At 47.6% G+C, this 17,120-nt stretch overlaps 2 protein-coding genes, 1 long non-coding RNA gene and 1 pseudogene across 5 annotated transcripts in view; 1 reads left to right on the top strand and 3 right to left on the bottom strand.

Moving 5' to 3' along the window:
- AP2B1 (adaptor related protein complex 2 subunit beta 1) overlaps positions 1–1,904 on the bottom strand; it is a 79,713-nt gene extending 77,809 nt beyond the window's left edge. For both annotated transcript variants that reach the window (XM_080630334.1, XM_080630335.1), the window contains exon 1: positions 1,772–1,904. The gene's annotated coding sequence lies outside the window, so the exon portion shown is untranslated. The remainder of the gene's footprint in view (positions 1–1,771) is intronic.
- Positions 1,905–2,029: 125 nt separating this feature from the next.
- Positions 2,030–4,160, top strand: PEX12 (peroxisomal biogenesis factor 12; the record flags this gene model as incomplete). Its single annotated transcript, XM_080630221.1, has 3 exons — positions 2,030–2,155; positions 2,503–3,047; positions 3,767–4,160. 3 exons carry the CDS (start codon positions 2,030–2,032, stop codon positions 4,158–4,160), a joined length of 1,065 nt encoding a protein of 354 aa, XP_080486347.1.
- Positions 4,161–6,813: 2,653 nt separating this feature from the next.
- LOC308227537 lies at positions 6,814–9,681 on the bottom strand. The gene is made up of 3 exons (XR_013958087.1): positions 8,707–9,681; positions 7,724–7,929; positions 6,814–6,932 (listed from the first exon to the last, which is right to left on the bottom strand). It is a non-coding gene; the product is annotated as an uncharacterized lncRNA (long non-coding RNA).
- A 2,052-nt stretch (positions 9,682–11,733) lies between these two features.
- On the bottom strand, positions 11,734–17,033 carry LOC308227561 (protein unc-45 homolog B-like; annotated as a pseudogene). Its single transcript has 10 exons — positions 16,987–17,033; positions 16,265–16,406; positions 15,689–15,817; positions 15,378–15,505; positions 14,194–14,260; positions 13,724–13,837; positions 13,502–13,617; positions 13,058–13,175; positions 12,791–12,946; positions 11,734–11,997 (listed from the first exon to the last, which is right to left on the bottom strand). The product of its transcript is annotated as a protein unc-45 homolog B-like (transcript).
- Positions 17,034–17,120: the final 87 nt, after the last annotated feature.

Raw genomic sequence — 17,120 nt, 5'->3', positions numbered from 1 at the left:
GAGCTACTCTGATACTGGTTTTAACAGTGGCCAGAGCAGCAGATAAGAGAGAAAATTGAAGAGTGAAAACCCCAACAAACCATCATACACATCATCCATCCCAGTTGCATAAGGCTACACGGAGGAGGAAGAAACCTTCCTGAATTTCAGAGATGATCTTTAAACCCAAAACCAGGATATTTTGCTGTTCTTCTAACTTCAGATGAAGAATCCTAGGCACACTCAGCCAAAGCTAAGCACAGTGCATGTCTTTACACACTGTTTTGATAGATGTAAACGAGATCTGACAGGTCAATAAGCAAACTACCATATTCCAAGTGCAACACTGGAGAGAGCTCTTCTCATGAGCACTCAGATTGCTGCTTCATGATGTCAGAGCTTGCTTTGCACACTGTCCAGTGACAGTACTGGGTATTATCTCGTCCACTAGACAAACCCAGCTTGGTTTACAGCAAGTCCCAGATGAAGGCCAAACTCAAACCAGCCCAGATATACAAACAGCAATGTTTTAAATAACTCAGGAAAATGCCAGCTCCTTGCACACAAATCTAAACTGAAGAGAGCCAAGATAAATTCTGACAACATCATGATCATCCTTGCATTTTTAGGAGGAAACCCACATCCGATTGTGCCCTCACTACTGCTCTGTGTCCAAGGTGGGAACAGGTAAGAGGTGTTTTAGCTGACGGCAAAAGGCTTCTGTTCCAATCCCTGCAAACAGGAAGACAGGAATTTCTCCAGAAGCTCTGGCAATGTTTAATGCTATATGCATTGCCTTGACATTTAAATGTAGACTGAACCAAGAATATGATTAAAAGAATAAGGAACCATCATAGCCTGAAAGATAAAGCTTCCTCAGCCCCAAACCACACAGAAAAATGGATCCTGTGTCTGACCAACACCTGCTTTGCCCCAGGCATGACTCCAACAGCAGAAGCAGCTCCCAACACTGATTTCACATCACTATAAAGAAGAAGGCAGCAGCTTTAAGGCCTCAGTATTGATCCAAACTCCCCAGCACTGAAATGACGCAGTGTTGCACCCCTAAATCACTAAAGTGATCCCTGGTTAACACTCCAGCTGGTGCCACATCTTCTTATCTGCACCCATTTTGACTGAGTAGCCACACAATAGCCCAAGCATGGCTCAGGGCCCCCAGAGCATCAGGAGAATGAACAGAACATGGATGTCAAGGGGAAAACAGCGCCTAAGCTTCTGAACCCACAGCCTTAACAGCATGTGCTAGGGGCAGGTGTTTCCATCCCCACCCCATTCTCCAATGCCCCTGTGCTTCCTATCACCTCCTCACTCCTTGGACACCCCCCGTACCCCTCAACCCCCTGCCCACCAGCCTTTCCCCCCACCAGCATCCCCCAGACCTCTCCCAAGTTGCAGGAGCATCCCCCACTGATCCCAGCCTCCCCCGCGGTGCCTGCCCCGTCCCTCCTGTATCCCAGTACCTCACTTACCTCATTCCTATCCCACCCCTCTCCCCCAGCCCCCCCTCCCAGCACCTCCCCACGCAGTGTCCCCATAGCCAGCACCCACCCCTCACCCCCAGCACCCTCCTACCCAGTCCTCCCAGCGCCCCTCCCACCTATCCCAGTCACCCCACCAAGGCCTCACTGCCTCCCAGTCCCCTCTCCCAGCACCTCCCCAGCGCCCAATGCCCCCTCAGTCTCCCACCAAGGCCTCACCAGTCCCCCCTCCCAGCGCGCCCCGAGTACCTCACCAGTGCCCCCGCCCCCCCCCATGTCCCGGCCCCACTCACGGCGGCGGGACGGACACACCGCTGTGGGAGCGGTGGCGGAACCGGAAGCGGAGCGGAGGGGCCGGGAGGACTCGCGAGGAGCGAGAATAAACCCTCCTCCGCCTAGAGCGGCCGCGCCCTGCCACCATAGAGGAGCGCGGGAGGCGACAGAGCGCCGGCCGTGCCGCGCTTCCGGGAGGAGGTGCTCCGCGGCGCTTAGGCGAGGGCCGCGCGGGGGCTCCCCCTGGCGGCGGGGCGGAGCGCAGCGCAGTCGGTGTCATGGCGGAGCTCGGTGCTCACCTCACGGCCGCTTCTGCCGGCGATGACCGCCCCTCCATCTTCGAGGCGGTGGCCCAGGACAGCCTGATGGCCGCCGTGAAACCCGCCCTGCAGCACCTGGTGAAGGTACGTACGAGGCCTGGGGTGAGGGAGGGGAGCGGAGGCCGGTGGCACCTCATAACCGCAGGCCTGGGGGAGCGGGGCTCTGAGCTGAGCGGTGCCTGATGGTGGCTGCTGTGTGGGGAAGCTGCTGCAGAGGGGCCCTAGGGACACTGCACAGCGTTGCTGAGCCCTTCACCACCTGCATTTACCACATTTATGAACGACAACAGTTTTGACCCACCCAGATGATGTTATCAGCCACAGGCATGACCTATGAAGGTCCCTTCCAACCCAAACTATTCTATGCTAGTTCCTGTTATTCAACACACTACTCCGTTTTATGCCCTCCTGTTTTGTATCCCTTTCAACAGGTGCTTGCTGAGTCCAATCCTGGCCGATACAGCTTCCTCTGGCACTGGTTTGATGAGATCTATGTCCTTCTGGACATGCTGCTCCAGCAGCACTACCTGGTTAGGTGCAGTGCTTCCTTTTCTGAAAACTTCTACTGCTTAAAGAGGATCCCCATAGGAGACTGCAGACAGCAACCCTTGGCCACTGCTGGCCTGCCAAAGAGGCAGCACTGGAAGTCTCTTCTCTTGCTGGTTCTTGTTCCTTACCTGAAAGGAAAGCTGGAGAAACTGGTGTCCACCCTGAGGGAAGAGGATGAGTACTCCATCCACCCTCCCTCGTCGTCATGGAAGCGCTTCTACAGAGCCTTTCTAGCTGCCTACCCCTTTGTAAACATGACCTGGGAGGGCTGGTTTCTTATCCAGCAACTGTCCTACATCCTGGGGAAGGCTCAGCATCATTCACCCATGCTGCGCCTGGCTGGGGTTCGCCTGGTCAGATTGACTGTGGAGGATATCCTGGCCCTGGAGAAGAAACTGGGGGGAGCCACCTCACATCCTACACCCAGGTATGTCAGAACATGGCTCAGCTGCTCTCGAGGGGTTCTGTTTAGAGGTGATGCTGCAAGTAAAGCTGAAAACTTTTCCAGAAATTCTTCGAGATGAAGTTTACCTCTGGCAAAATGTGCTCCAAAAGGGTGTGTTGTCAGTGTGAATAAGGAATCAAGTAGCAGTGATCAGCTTCACAAGATTTTGTGGTCATAAAAAGGTGGTCTTTTTGGCACTTCAGCCTTTATCCTGTTCAGTCTTCACCTGCACTTTTCTAACGAGGGAATCAGACTGCAACAATATTGCTAAAAGGACTAAAACTTAGCTCTTTGATTCCTCTGAGCAGCAGCTAGCCATGACCACGCTTAACACCCTGTAAAATGATGATCCATGGGTGAAAAGCTCTGTGATCCAGGCCCGCTCAATCCAAACTCTTCCAATTTAGATTTCGGGATAAAATGAGACTTGAAGCTTTCTTAAAATACCAAGAGAAACAACCTAGCAGATCCCTTACTATAAACATGGGATACATTGACCAACTTAGTGTTAAGAAGCTGTGTAAAGCAATCCCTTCTGCTGTGGTTTATATATGTTGTACTAAGTTTTTCCTTATATAATACCTTAATACATTTATATATGATTTATAATAATAATACATATTATAAACTTATTATAATAATACATTTATATATAATAATAATAATATATTAATATACTTAATACCTTCTGTCTGCTACAGCATTAAAACCCAGGTGCAGTCAGCAGTAAGGAAAGCCCTGGGCACCATTGTCTTCTCCCTGTCCACCGGGCTGTCTATCAGCGTGTTCTTCCTCCAGTTCCTGGACTGGTGGTACTCCTCAGAGAACCAGGAGACCATCAAATCTCTGACCGCGCTCCCAACTCCTCCACCCCCGGTGCACCTCGACCCCAGCTCCACTCTCTTACCTAAACTGAAGACTGTGTGTCCCCTGTGCCACAAAACTCGCGTCAACGCCACAGCCCTGTCCACATCTGGCTTTGTCTTCTGCTACCGCTGTGCGTATGGGTACGTGAAGGCTCATCAGTGCTGCCCCATCACGGGTTATGCCACAGAGCTGCAGCATCTTGTCAAACTGTACTCTCCTGAGAGCTGAGAGATCCATCCCTGCACCTAGCAGCTGGGTAGCACTGAGCCAGAATTCTCCCTCCTTGTGTTCCATAAAAGACTTTGGACCACTACAGCTCATCAGTGAGCTCTAAAGCTGCTTTGAACTTGGTGATACATCAGTTTTGCTGCCCTTGTGAATTCTGGTAAGGCTCTTCCCTTTATTAACTGTTCAAACATCCCGTGACAGTCTCAGAGGGACTGGACAGCCCTGATCTGTCAGCCAGCACAGAAACACCTTCGAAGACCAACCGAAAGGGAAGAAACATTGATTTGGATAAGAATGTAGATCAGAGACCATCACTGGCAAATTCCCCACTCAAGGACATGAACCAGCAAATTAAAGAGGTAGGGAAACTTCTCCAGGGGACTTCCTGCTCCTGCAGCAGTTTCTCAGCACTGCCAGGGCAAGCTCTGGTGCTAGTGCTTGTCACAGAGGTAGAGACAGGCTCAAACCTCTGCTCTGATTGTGCTGTTCTTCAGGGTCCCCCTGATTTTTCAGGCTACTCGCCTTTGAATTGAGAACAGCAACCCCCTAATTCCCCTGACAGCTCTAACTGAAGGGTTTGACTTTTTAAAGGAAGAAAAGTTGATGTGTGCAAACAAGGAGATAAGAGAGACATTACATTTGTGCACAAGGGAGAAAAATGATGAACCAGAGCAAAGCAGCAATGATGGGAGTTGGCTTTTTTGTTAACTGTCTTTGCTTCTGTTATTATCTGCTTTTATAAAGCAAAATTCTCTAGATTGAGAACCTAACCTTAATTCTTTTCTGGTTATTGGAAAAACAGAGCAGCTCCGTTTACACAAGGGAAACTGGACTGAAGCAGCTTTCATCTTTGCAGATGATGATAATGGACAGGTGTATTTTATAGGCTGAGAATCTTTAATGTCCGCGTTTAATTATCACCTGGCAATTACTCCAGTCCCAACCATGTAGCACATTCACATCATAGCAAAGCATCCTTTTGCTGAGCAGAGGAGAGAGCGTTATGGCTGGTTCCTGAGACACCTGGGTTTGTGATGGAAGGTGTTTTCCTGACTGGGCTCTAGGGAGCAGCAGTCAGCTCCTCCAGACACCACGAGGACATCCCTTGCAGAATATGAAGAGGAAAAGTTTGCTCACAGTGTACAATCTCCAGATTAAGTGATAATTTCTAACATTTAATCCACTGAACTGGGTCAGCTCATTTCCCTCTGCACTTTAGCTTTGCTTCAGAAGATAAAAATCTCCAGTATCCTGCCTCACCTGTAAGCAAAATAGCAAGGTTATTGAATAACATGGAAAAAGACAGCAATTTGTATCCTAAAGATACTCTGGAAAACACCTGCTGTAACAAATGAGATTTGTCACTTGTCTTACTAGCTCTATACAACTTCCAGACCCTTCTACCTGTGCCACTATGGAATAAGAATAAACTCATTTTTCCTTTAGTAGTTAATGGATCCTTAAAGACACCTCTCCCTTTAAAAAGACAGGAAGAGCACATGCATCTTGCTGGAAAAGAATCACAGAAAGGGCCAAGATTTTCTGAGACTTCACTTTCAATGTAGCTGACTTTGAGCTGGTTGTTAATTCACATCACTTGCTTCATACAGAGAAATCATCATCTCTGTGAAAAAACAGCATCTAAACCACTCTACGCATGTGCTGTGTTGTCTTGTAAGTACCCATCTGATCAGACAGACATGGGCCTGAGTGTCCTGGAGACTGAATGCAGCCACTCATTTACATAAGGGATGAAGGATTTGACTGATGATTCAGTTTTAGGATAGGTTAAATTTCCTTTTATCCTTCCTATACTTTCCAAATTAAGCACAACCCAAGTTGCCTGTGTGCACACACTGCCCCTTGTACACCTCCTTCTTCCAGGGTTTATTTTTTTCCCTCTCCCCAGAGTGGATGCCCCCCTGCCAGGCCCCAGCTGCTTCCACTCTACCTCACACCACACAACACCCTGTCCTTGCCAGACCAACTCCACAGCACCTCTGAGACCTGCACAGAACCACCCACATCTAAGCCCCACAGTTCTGAACACCTGTAATTACCCTCTTGAATATTAAATTGCTTTTTAATGCTTAGCTGACTCACAAGCATTAAACCCACAACAGTGACAGGCTCAGCAGTCACCTGGCAGATTTTATACATGTTCCTGCAGAATACCAACTTGGATTTGACTGCTTCTTCTAACCCTCCTGTTCTTAGGAGCCAAATACATACCCTTTTATCAGGCTTACTGCTCTAAAACAAAGCTAAAAACCAGTTTGGATTATACAAACATTCCCTTTCATGTGCTTTTAAATGTAATAGTGTTATTAAAGCCATGATGGCCTAAAGATAGACAAGATTTTTTTTTTTTTTTAGGGAATATCAACTTTATTAAACCATCCTTCAGACTTACATACCGATTTGTGACTTCTATACAGGCACATATGTATACATTCAGGATGCTTTGTTCTATGGCTTAATGCAATTATATCAACATTAACAGCAGCACTGGAGCTGCCCAATATGTTACTGTCAGAACCTGAAGTCTTTTAAAAAGTGTTTAATGAAGCTAAGCCACATTCACAACTCATCCAGACACTTAGAAAGTGAGTGCACTAGCAACTGACTTGCTTTCTTCACTTCCTTACAGAAACCACATTGCTTCTCCTGTTATGAGAAACCCACCAGAACTATACTCCTTGGTATATACTCCCTATAGAAGCTTCTTTCTCCACAGGAAGAGAGAAATTAATGTAGAGCCGTCATCAAGACCTGGAAGAGATTAAAATCTTAATTAGGGAATAGCTCCAGATCTTTCCCTGTACTTCCTTGATTAGCCCAGCCTTTCCCTGTACTTTCTTGATTAGAACAGCCTTTCCCCTGCCACTTCCTCCAGAGCAGAGCACCAGAGCCAGGCCCAACACCACAACTGTCTTCCAAAACCATTCCTGCTAGCAGTCACTAGATGAGGGTACAGCTGAAACAACTGCTAATGAGGTGCCTACAGGACAGATAGCTCAAACTCCATTTCACAGAGTAAAATGCACTGCACTTACAGAGAAGATGCAGTGGCAGAGCATCTGCAGTCTCATGTGCTATATTGCACACAGACAAAAGAACAAACCTCCCTTGCTGCAAGCTCAGTTCTAAACCCACCATTTCAGCAAGATGCACAAACCCAAACAAGTGTTTGCACTTCTCACTTGCCAAATCAAGGTTTTCGTTTTCTGCCAGTAAAATAAATGGCTACAAATTCTTGATGTTTTACATTTTAAGATTCTTAGGGTTTGGGTTTGTTTGTTGGGGTTTTTTGCCAGTTTTTTTTACAGTGCATCAAAAAGTTTCAAGCAGCAAAGCTGTTTAGTCCAGATGAACTCAGCCGAAATAAACTCAGAGAGAAGATTACGTGATCATGCCCTGGTCAGAGCAAAGACACAAAGTCTCAGCAATACCAGTTCAGACTATACTTCACTCATCATTGCTTCAGGCAAGTGTATTTCCATTTTTTCCCTGCAGGAAAACCACACACACAGACATCTCCCCACACCCAAACAGAGACTAACTTGCGGTTCGGGTTAATTCTTTTCAGGATCACACAGCTTTCTACAGAACGGAGTTTGCAGTAAGTTAACAGCAACCCTTGGGAGATGAGACAGGCATGGCTGTTATAAGAAACTGAACCCCAAGCTGCTATTTCTATCTTCACACAGCAGGATGGACGTGGTACTCTGCACCATCAGGATGGATGTGGTCTCTCCATGAAGAACTCCTGTGCATGACAAAGCCGTGTTGGTGGACTAACACTGGCAAAACTCCTCCATTTCCCCTTCCCAAACACCATTAGCTAAACCAGCACCCTTCCTCTCTTTCCTCATGACACATTTATACACAAAGCCACCCCAAAAGCATACAAAACTCCAAATAAGTGTTCATTGAAGCTTCAGCTGATCTGCAAGCACGCAACAGATAAAGTTTTAAGCCCATCCATTAATTAATGGTGTGGTTTTTCCCCTTATCACAATCTCCTGTTACAGGTAACAAGGGGAGAAAACACATTTAGCAGGGGAGGAAGGTGACATGCTGATAGAATGGAACTGGAACTAGGGCAGACAAGTCACGAGCTGGGATTCCATGGTCAGGACAGCCAGTGCCAGGCAAAACCAAGAGGAAAGATCCCATCGCACCTACAAACGCTGCCGAATCCAGTGGCTCTCCGAGAGTCCAGAGATCTATTTCGATCTAACCACCCTCATACCACCCATTCCCCACCTCCTTCCTTGCACTCTCTCCGCAGACCCTTGCAGCTCTTCAGTCCCCCATTCCCCTACCCCTACCCACCACCCTCCAGCGTCTCTTCCCCAGTCCCACTCGGCTCCTGCAGCCTCACGATATCCACCCCCCATCCCGCTCACCTCCACGCCCGTTCAGCCACAGATCCCTCGCCTCAGTCGAGTCTCCCCCTCCCAGCCAGGACCCCCAGCCACTTGCGCACCTCCCTGGCCCACAACCCAAGCCCTCAGCCACCCTGCCCCGGTCCCCCCCTTACCCTGCAGCCACCGCGTCCCCCTCACACCGCTCCCGCAGGCCCAAACACGCCGACGCGAAGCTGCCCCGCCTTTGTCCCACCCCCAGTCGCCAACAACCAATGGCAGCGGGCGGCACTGCCAGGGAGCCCGGGTGGGCACCAATCGGAAGGCGCGTTAGCTCGCACAAGGCGGTGCGAGCGTTTCCCGCCCTGTGAGGAGGCCTGAGGGGACGGGAAGGGCTGGGATGATCCAGCAGCGTTTCCCTTGCCCGTTAACCTTGTGTTCCGTTTCCTCAGCGACACCGGTTGCGGAGCCGAAGCGACGGCGGTAAGTCACCGCCTCTAACACCGCCCAGTCCCGAGAGCCCGGCTGTCCCGGCGGCATATTGTGTAGCAGCGGCTCCACCACAGAGGGGCAGCGCGAAACCGGCTGAGGCATCAAAACAGAGAGGAGGGAAGAAATAAACCGTGAGGGAGAAATAAAAATAAATAAAAATATTCCAATCACTGAGGCGCTTTGGAAGGAAAAAAAATCATGGTTTAATGTGCAAGTTAAAGTAAAATGCATATTTAAGGCCAGATGTAAGGAATACAGCCCAGGGCACCGGAATGCAGTCTGAAGAGAGACAAAGGAAGACAAGGGGCAAAGCAAAGACTGGCTCCTGCCAAGGTGATCTGACAGAGGACTCTTTTACACAGTACAGAATGAAAAGCTAAAAGCATTATTGTACATGAAGCTGTAATCCTGCGCACAAACAGACCCTGTTTCCGTTTCCCTTTTGGTCCTCCTTGCTCTGCTCCCTGCAGTTTCATTTTCTCTCATCTCCTCCCTCAGAACAATTCTCATCCACTGCTTCTGAAGGCTTTGCAGTGAAGCCCAAACCCTTCCCTGCTCTCAGTCCTCCCATTACATCTCAGTGCCTTGGCTGGAATTTCACCCCAAGGAGGGAGGTGACACTGATGATGTTCCAGAGTGGTCCCCAGCCTAGATCACTTTCCTGGGGAAAAACTTATGAGGCAGGTTAAACCGTAACATTACTATTTCAGCTCCAAGTTGTATATGGGCATGATTTCACTATGAATGTATACAATAAAGTTGAATGTAATGGCCAACTGCTGTGTTTTCTCTTTCTTCTGCTTCTTCCATCAATGAGCTCTTTTCAGCATTCCCTGTTGAGCCACTGTTCCCTGATGTGAACCTCAGCTTAAACCATTACGCTCCTGGAACCTCTCGCAGTGACTTGGCACGTTCATTTGAGCAGCACTGAATAAGGTTGCAAGTGGTGATGTTATCGACGAGTGAGCCAATCTCACTTTAAAATATAAATTTATTAAATTGAGCAAGCGATAGCGGATAAAAAAAAAAACCAGCGCTGGGTGCGCCGAGAGGCTCCACTCCCCCCCACCCAAGACGCACACCGGGTCTTTTTGGAGGCTGTCCCTTATACCTTTTCGGTTCGGGACTTCAGCCAATCCTGTGGTCTCCTTTGCTCGGATGTTTTGACGTGGCTCTTTTCTATTGGTTTTCCCCGCCACTGGGGGTCTCATCGTCGAGAAACTTCGAGAAGTTTCCAGAAGCCTCGAGAAGCTCCCAGAAGTTTCGAGAAGTCTCCCGGAACTTTCGAGGAGCTCCCGCCCCCAGCCCAGTCGTCATAGCAACCTCCATCCCCCTTATGCTGTAACAAGACGCTATCTCAAACTACCCAACCCCCTTTCTCTTCCCTCTCACAATCCCCTGCAGTAACACAACTGACTTCTCCTTCCTAATGCAGAAGTCGTAATGCAGAAGTACAATAGTTAAATAAAAAAAAGAAAATATGATTCCACACAAAGTGATAGTTACTGTGAGAAACTATAGAATAGGATATTGTTTATTAAGATTTACGTGGGATTGTGAGAAACTACAGAATAGGATATTGTTTACTAAGATTTATGTGGGATTGTGAGAAACTATAGAATAGGATATTGTTTATTAAGATTTATATGGGATTGTGAGAAACTATAGAATAGGATATTGTTTATTAAGACTTATACTAAACCCAATGTAAAGGTCAGATAACAATGAATGTGAAATCGCTTGAGCCAGCACAACGGACGCCTGCTTACCTCTCTAAGCGAGCACGACCGACGCCTGCTTATCTCTTAAGCAAATATAACCGACGGGGTCAACCATAGGACAAGGGAGGAAGACTTCTATAAACATGGAAGTCAGGATGTATAAAAAGGAACAGTCTGATTTACTAGGCACGGTAGTTGGCGGAGCGCAGACTCCCCTGCTGTCCAGCGCTGTCTTTGCTCATATTCTACTTGCTACAATTAATAAAATTGTAATTGGAATTACGATCCATTGTGGTCTCAATTTATAACAGTTACAGAGAGTTTCTTAAAATGTAGCAAACAATATTTTCTTTTAAACCTTTTGATGAACAAACTCTACACATTACAGTGAGAATCCAGCCGGTGCTACCCATTACTCCAGTCTCCTGGGTCTAATACAAGGCTGCAAGTGAGAGTTCTCCCTTTGCTTAATAAAAACAGAAGAGGAATTCTACATGGAACAAAGATGGGAGTTTATTAAGAGTTCACCCACCACTTAAGGCTGTCTAAAACTACCATAATTTAACAAAGCACACAGCTATTACCCAACCCATTTTCTGACTACAGAACAGAAGGCATTTAACTCTCGCTGTTCCACCACTGCTAGGAATTCCACAACTACCAGGAGCTGTAGATGGCAGCAGGAGAGATTTCAGCTCAACTGAGTTTCCTTCTACAATCCACAGTGCATTTGCAACACAACCAACTCTTCTACAGCTGGGCCTTGAAGCGTTCATCAAAGGGGCAAAAAGGGTTTAACACCAATTACTCAGATGGACACTTTCCAACTCTCCCAGTCCCCCTTTTCCTCATGCTGTTTCTGATCTTCCAAAATCATCCCCAGATGATTCCATGCCTTAACAATGGCATTAGATTTCCCTCATGGCTCTCACTGTTACACATTTCTCAGTGGCTTTTTTCCTAAACACATCTTTGGTGCTTTTCATTTCCTCATGCCTGAGAGAGGGGTTTGATGAGCCCATAATCCATGTACTTCGTGAGGCAGTCATGTGCTACGTTAATGATGTGCTGCTTCTTGGGGTCTTCCTGCTTGCCGATGTACGTCAGGATCTCTAGGAGCTCTGTCTCCACTAGCTTCTCCACTAGGTCTTTGTCAGTATTGATTAAGTTGAAAGCGATGACCAGTCCTCGGTGCTGTACTTCCATGTTATCGTGTAAGCAGAGCCTCTGCAGGATTTCAAGCCACTGGGTGGTCTTTGAGGGAGAGAGAGATCATTAGTATTGATCTGAAGAATATCTCAACCGAGAACGCGAGTTTGGAAAGGCATTTCTTAGCAGAAGGAAGCGCATGAATCAAAGGCACTGGCACCGCATGAAACATGTTTCATGTTCAGGTTGCCATAATCTCTGTGCAAAGATTCTGATCAGAATATTGACACAATCATAACTGAAGCAGAGCACCCATTGCCCCCCGCACTGATCTTCCTGAGCCCCTTCTTTGGCTTGATTCATCACTTATATTCTAACAAGGCCCGGTGTCCAACATCGACACAACAGAGTTCATGGGTTCTCAACCACAGCTCTTCACAGATACTCGACCATGCAGGGTCTGAGTCCTCAGGACTTACAGATCTGTGCAGGAAATTGAGATATTTGGGGATCTGTAAAGCTTAATACGTTATCTATCAAACTTTTCTCATGTCTGAGTGAAACAAGGTTTGGATCTCAGGTTATTTATCAAAAGCTTTAAGAGCCTATAGAATAATATTCTGCATTCCTAACCTTGCTTGACAGTTAGCATCGTGGACTTAGCTTGTGGAATGGCTGTATAGAAATGTTTCAGCTCTGAGATGAAGTCTTCTATAAAGTAGGCTGGTTTACTTCAGGCAGGGATGAACTAGGAGCATACACAGCCAGGTCTCAACTTCACCAAGTTCCTCACTATCAAACTAGTGCGCTACACCTTCCTTTTGAGTGGCGTTTTCATGGCTGAGCCAGGCCCCTTCAAGGGTATATTTATTGCCAATAGTCAGACTTAAGGTCTTACCACTTCAGTAATTTTAGAGCAGAGCTTCTTTTGTGCTGCTGTAAGCATGGCCAGGGCTCCTGCCGCTGCAACCTGGACTTTCTCATCATCCTCACCACACAGTAACACCACCAACTTCAGCTGGTCATTTCCATCAGCCACAAACTGCTCTTGAATCTAAAAACACCCCAACCCATCATATCCGGGGATAATACATTTAGGAATGTCTCGCCACAGGGGCTCACAAACCAGTGCACACAGTCTAATTTGAGCTGCCCAGTGAGTTACCTCCTTGTTGACCACCAGGTTGCACATGCACTCTGTGGCTGCCTGTCAAAGTTGGTCGTGATTCGCAAAGATGTAATTTTCAATATCTGGCAGGGCCTTCTCTTTGACTATCTTCATCCTGTGTTGAACAGCAGTCAAATAAAATCTATCATGAGACAAGCAATGACCAACTTACACTGTATTAACTGCAGACAAGGGAAAGCCTTGAAACCAATCAGTGTCTGCAGCACTGGAGCTCGTGATGTGGTTCATTCCCTATCTAATGCAGACTACGATGTTCACATTTTTCCTCTTTCTAGAGGAAAAAGTGCCACTCTCCTCTTGCCATTCATCTTTTAGTTGAGACTTTTGCAGCTCTGCCAAACGTATCTCAGGCTGACTAGTTTGACTGACATTCACGTGTACTCAGGGGAAGACAGAAAGCCAGAAACCAGTTAAACTCACCGAAGTTTATCACTCCTTCCTGAAAAGTTAGTGAAACCTAACAGAGCCTCATAGTTCTGGAGGCCATCTCTCTCTGTGTTGAGCAGGCTGACGAGGGGCCTCACCACCTCGTACACCTAAGAAGAGAAGGGACGTCTCAGCTTTTCCAGCTCTCAGGTCTTGGCAATTTTAATTTGCTAAAGGAAATGTCAAGATTAATTCTGGGTGTATTTTCAAGCTTACCCTCTCCCCTGGGAATGCCATGCCTGGACTGGAGATAGCAGCGATTTTTGCCAGAGCATGAGAAGCTTTTATCTTGCCAGCTTCTGTACCTTCCAGAGCCAGAGGTATCAGGGCCTAGTGACACATGTGAAAGCATATGATGTCTCTGAGAAGATTTACAGGATTGCCTTAATATACTAAAATAAGTTTAAAAACACCTAAAGATGTGTCTGTTGAAGAAATGGGCCTGCACTATGGCCCAGAGTGATGTCTTTTGTTCTCAGATAGGCACCACACCAGAGCTTGTAGCTCATTCAGCTGTTTCAAGAAGATTGCTTCTTTGGAGGCTCACAGAGAGCGGACTGGAGTGTCAGTGTGGGCCCCAGGGGCTACACAAAGACAGCTCACACTTCTCTGGCACCTTCCCGCACTGCAGACACTTTGCAGACAAACTGCACATCAGGTTGGACTGCAAACATGCAAGTAATCACCTTGCCACCACCTTCAGCAACAATGGTCCCACGGTCCTTGGGGTCTTCACACAAGGCAAGAAACACCCTGCAGAAGCACGGAATCATTTAGTGAAACAGCCACATGAGAAGGCAATAGCCAGCATCCTTCACGGAAGGAGCCTAAGGTTTTGCAAGGGTGCCAGATCCACCAATTAATTCCAGATGTTTAACCCAGTGATTCGGAGAAAACTCCAAGAATAAACTTGCCAACAAAGTTTTCAAAGTTGACAAGCAGGTATTCTTTATTCCGGCGCCAGGAGACACAGGGGATAGCTCCACCTAGCGTGTATTTCCCCCTATTGCTTCATACACCACCTTATATAGATGTTGGGCATACATACATATTCATGAGGTTACGTATGGATTACATAATTTTCCAGAAAGTTCCCCGCATGCGTACAAAATTGTGGTAGGGGTCTGTGAGGGTCCTTTACTTCTTCCAGCAATCTTCATCACTTCTGTCTGCCTTTGACGCATGCGCAGTAGATGCTCGTACCAGCTTAATGGGATCGTTAACATCAAAGACATAATAATCCTTCTAGCTTCCTACTTATCAGTTAGTTTAACTGTAGCCCATGCTGGACACCTGCCATTCCCAGATACTCCTTATCCCTGTGTCTCATTATTCTAGACTATTTTTCTTAAAACTATGTCAACTATAACGATTTATCATGCACAAGAATTCTCTCTAGCTGTACTCTGTTTTTTTTTCCTTTCTACGTATCATGCCCCTCAGTAATTTTCCACTGCTACTGTTACAAAGCCATTAAACTTAGCATTACTTAAAACTAACTCTAAAAGTTTATATATTCCATTTTATGATTTTATGCCCCCCTTTCTTTCACCAGTGCCCCACAGCATTCTAGGAGAAAACCACAGATGGCACACTAAGAAGTTTTCAGGCCTGTAAGATGAACTCTATTCCAGTCAAAATCAATAGAGAGGACTGGAAATTCAAGATGCAGCTTAGCAAAGCAGGCCTGTAAGCCAGCTTTGGGGTCAGAACGTGGACTTGGTGTTAAATCTTTTCTCTCTCTCACTTTTATCGCTCCCCCATAGGCAGAAGGCACCACCCCACCAAGCAGAGAGCCAGCCCAGGAGCCCATCTCAGTGGCACATGGGCTGGCCAGCACTCCCAGCTCCTACGACAGCAGTGAAGGTACCTGGCGATGAGCTCCTTGCTCTGGTCTGTCAGTACAGCACTGTCTGCCTTCACCATGCAGGCCAGGGCAGAGACAACACCAGCTTTCAGCAACCGCTTCACCTGCTTCACCACAAAATCCTTCTTGTCCTGAGGGGGGACATTAGAAAGGGATTAGCCCCTTAGCAGCTGCCATCCGGCTAACTACAGCCAAGCCTGGTTGGAGAGCAAAGCAATTTCAGCCTGGGAGACAGGAGACCTGAGGTCTGTGAAAATGGATACACCAGGGAAAGTGTTCAGATCCGAGCATCTCCTCCCAGCTCCCTGGAATACCTTCGGATGCTCCTCAGGCAAATGCTGCTTGGAGAACTTTGCCAGTTGCACCAGCTCCTTGGTGTCATAGCTGTTGGTACAGTTCACCAGCACAGAAGCCACAGAATACAAGATAGTTTTGTCACTTGTCTGCACAGAAAAAGGAAAGCTTATGTGAGGGTGAGGGACAGCACTGCAGGGAAACAGGTTCCTTAGGACTGCCACTGTGGTGGTTTGCACTAGCTGAAGTGTTCTTAGGCTTAGCCCCAGCTTTATAGCCCAGGACAGTGAAAAACAACTGTTTTTATGGTCCAGCAGGCTGTTGACATCATCAGATGCTGTCAACACCTTGATGCCTTTGATTTTCATGCAGTTGCTGACAGTAAAGGCAAGAGCAACCTTCCTCAGCCTTGGGAGAAGAGCAGGATGATGACAACCTTGATGTGTCTATCGCACAGGCTAAGCTGCAGTTTTGCTAAACTAGAAGAGAGGGGTTGGGGTCACAGCTCCTCCTGCTTGGGGAGACAGTATTGGGCTGGATTGCTGGGAGAACGTGATGCTACTAGAGGAATGAGGAAACAAGGTAAGGAGATAGACCTTGGCTAATTCAAGCATAGCTTGCAGAGCTGGCTCATCTTCAACAAAGTCATCTTTCACATCCGCATCAAGGGTTAGATATGACATCCCCTACACAGCCCACCTGCTTTTGCGGACATCAATGCTGGTGTTGCACAACCATCTGGAAGACAGAAAAATATACACATTTCTGTCTCAGGAGCCAGGAATAACTTATCTAGGAGAAGAGGGAGGAAAAACATTGAGACTGTTTCAGGCCCAAACATGTCCCTATGTTCTGCTGCAGCTTCTAAAGACTGTGCGATGCTTCCCTTGAGACATGACCTTCCTCCCATGGCCCAGCTTGAGGGATCTAAATGCTACAGGAAAAGACAGACCAGGACAGGTACTCAGCACTGCTTTGCCTTCACCACCACATAAACACGTGATACCCTGCTCTCCAGTGTCAGGAGCAATGGTCACCCATTCAGTCACTTCCTAACTTCATCCCAGCTCCTCCTTTCACCCACCTTCAAAAGACACTTGTGCATATTCTAGACAGCACTCAATTAGTCCGTACCATTCTGGCAAAGAGAGAAGCACTATGTCTGCTGTCTGTCATGGGAAGTCAAGGAGGGAGAAAGGCTTCTCTGGATATTGGTCTCCGCAGCTGCTGTGGTCGCCCTCCTCCTCTTGGCCGCCTGCTCCCCATCCGAGGCCCATCTCGGAGAGTCCGGCGTGGCTGCATCCTCCCTGGGGCTCACTGTGCCATTGCTCCAGAGGAGCTGCTGGGGCAGACTGAGAGCTCCATCCCCATCAGCAGGGGGAGGGCTGGGAGCAGGAGGCCAACGCTGGGACCCAGGGAACAGGACACAAGAGGGGACATGGGAGATGGCGA

The sequence above is a fragment of the Psittacula echo genome (assembly GCF_963264785.1).
Source record: "Psittacula echo genome assembly, chromosome: 15".
In the NCBI taxonomy this organism is placed as follows: Eukaryota; Metazoa; Chordata; class Aves; order Psittaciformes; family Psittacidae; genus Psittacula; species Psittacula echo.
Note: the sequence above shows the minus strand (reverse complement) of the source record. Positions and strands in the feature narration are given on the sequence as shown.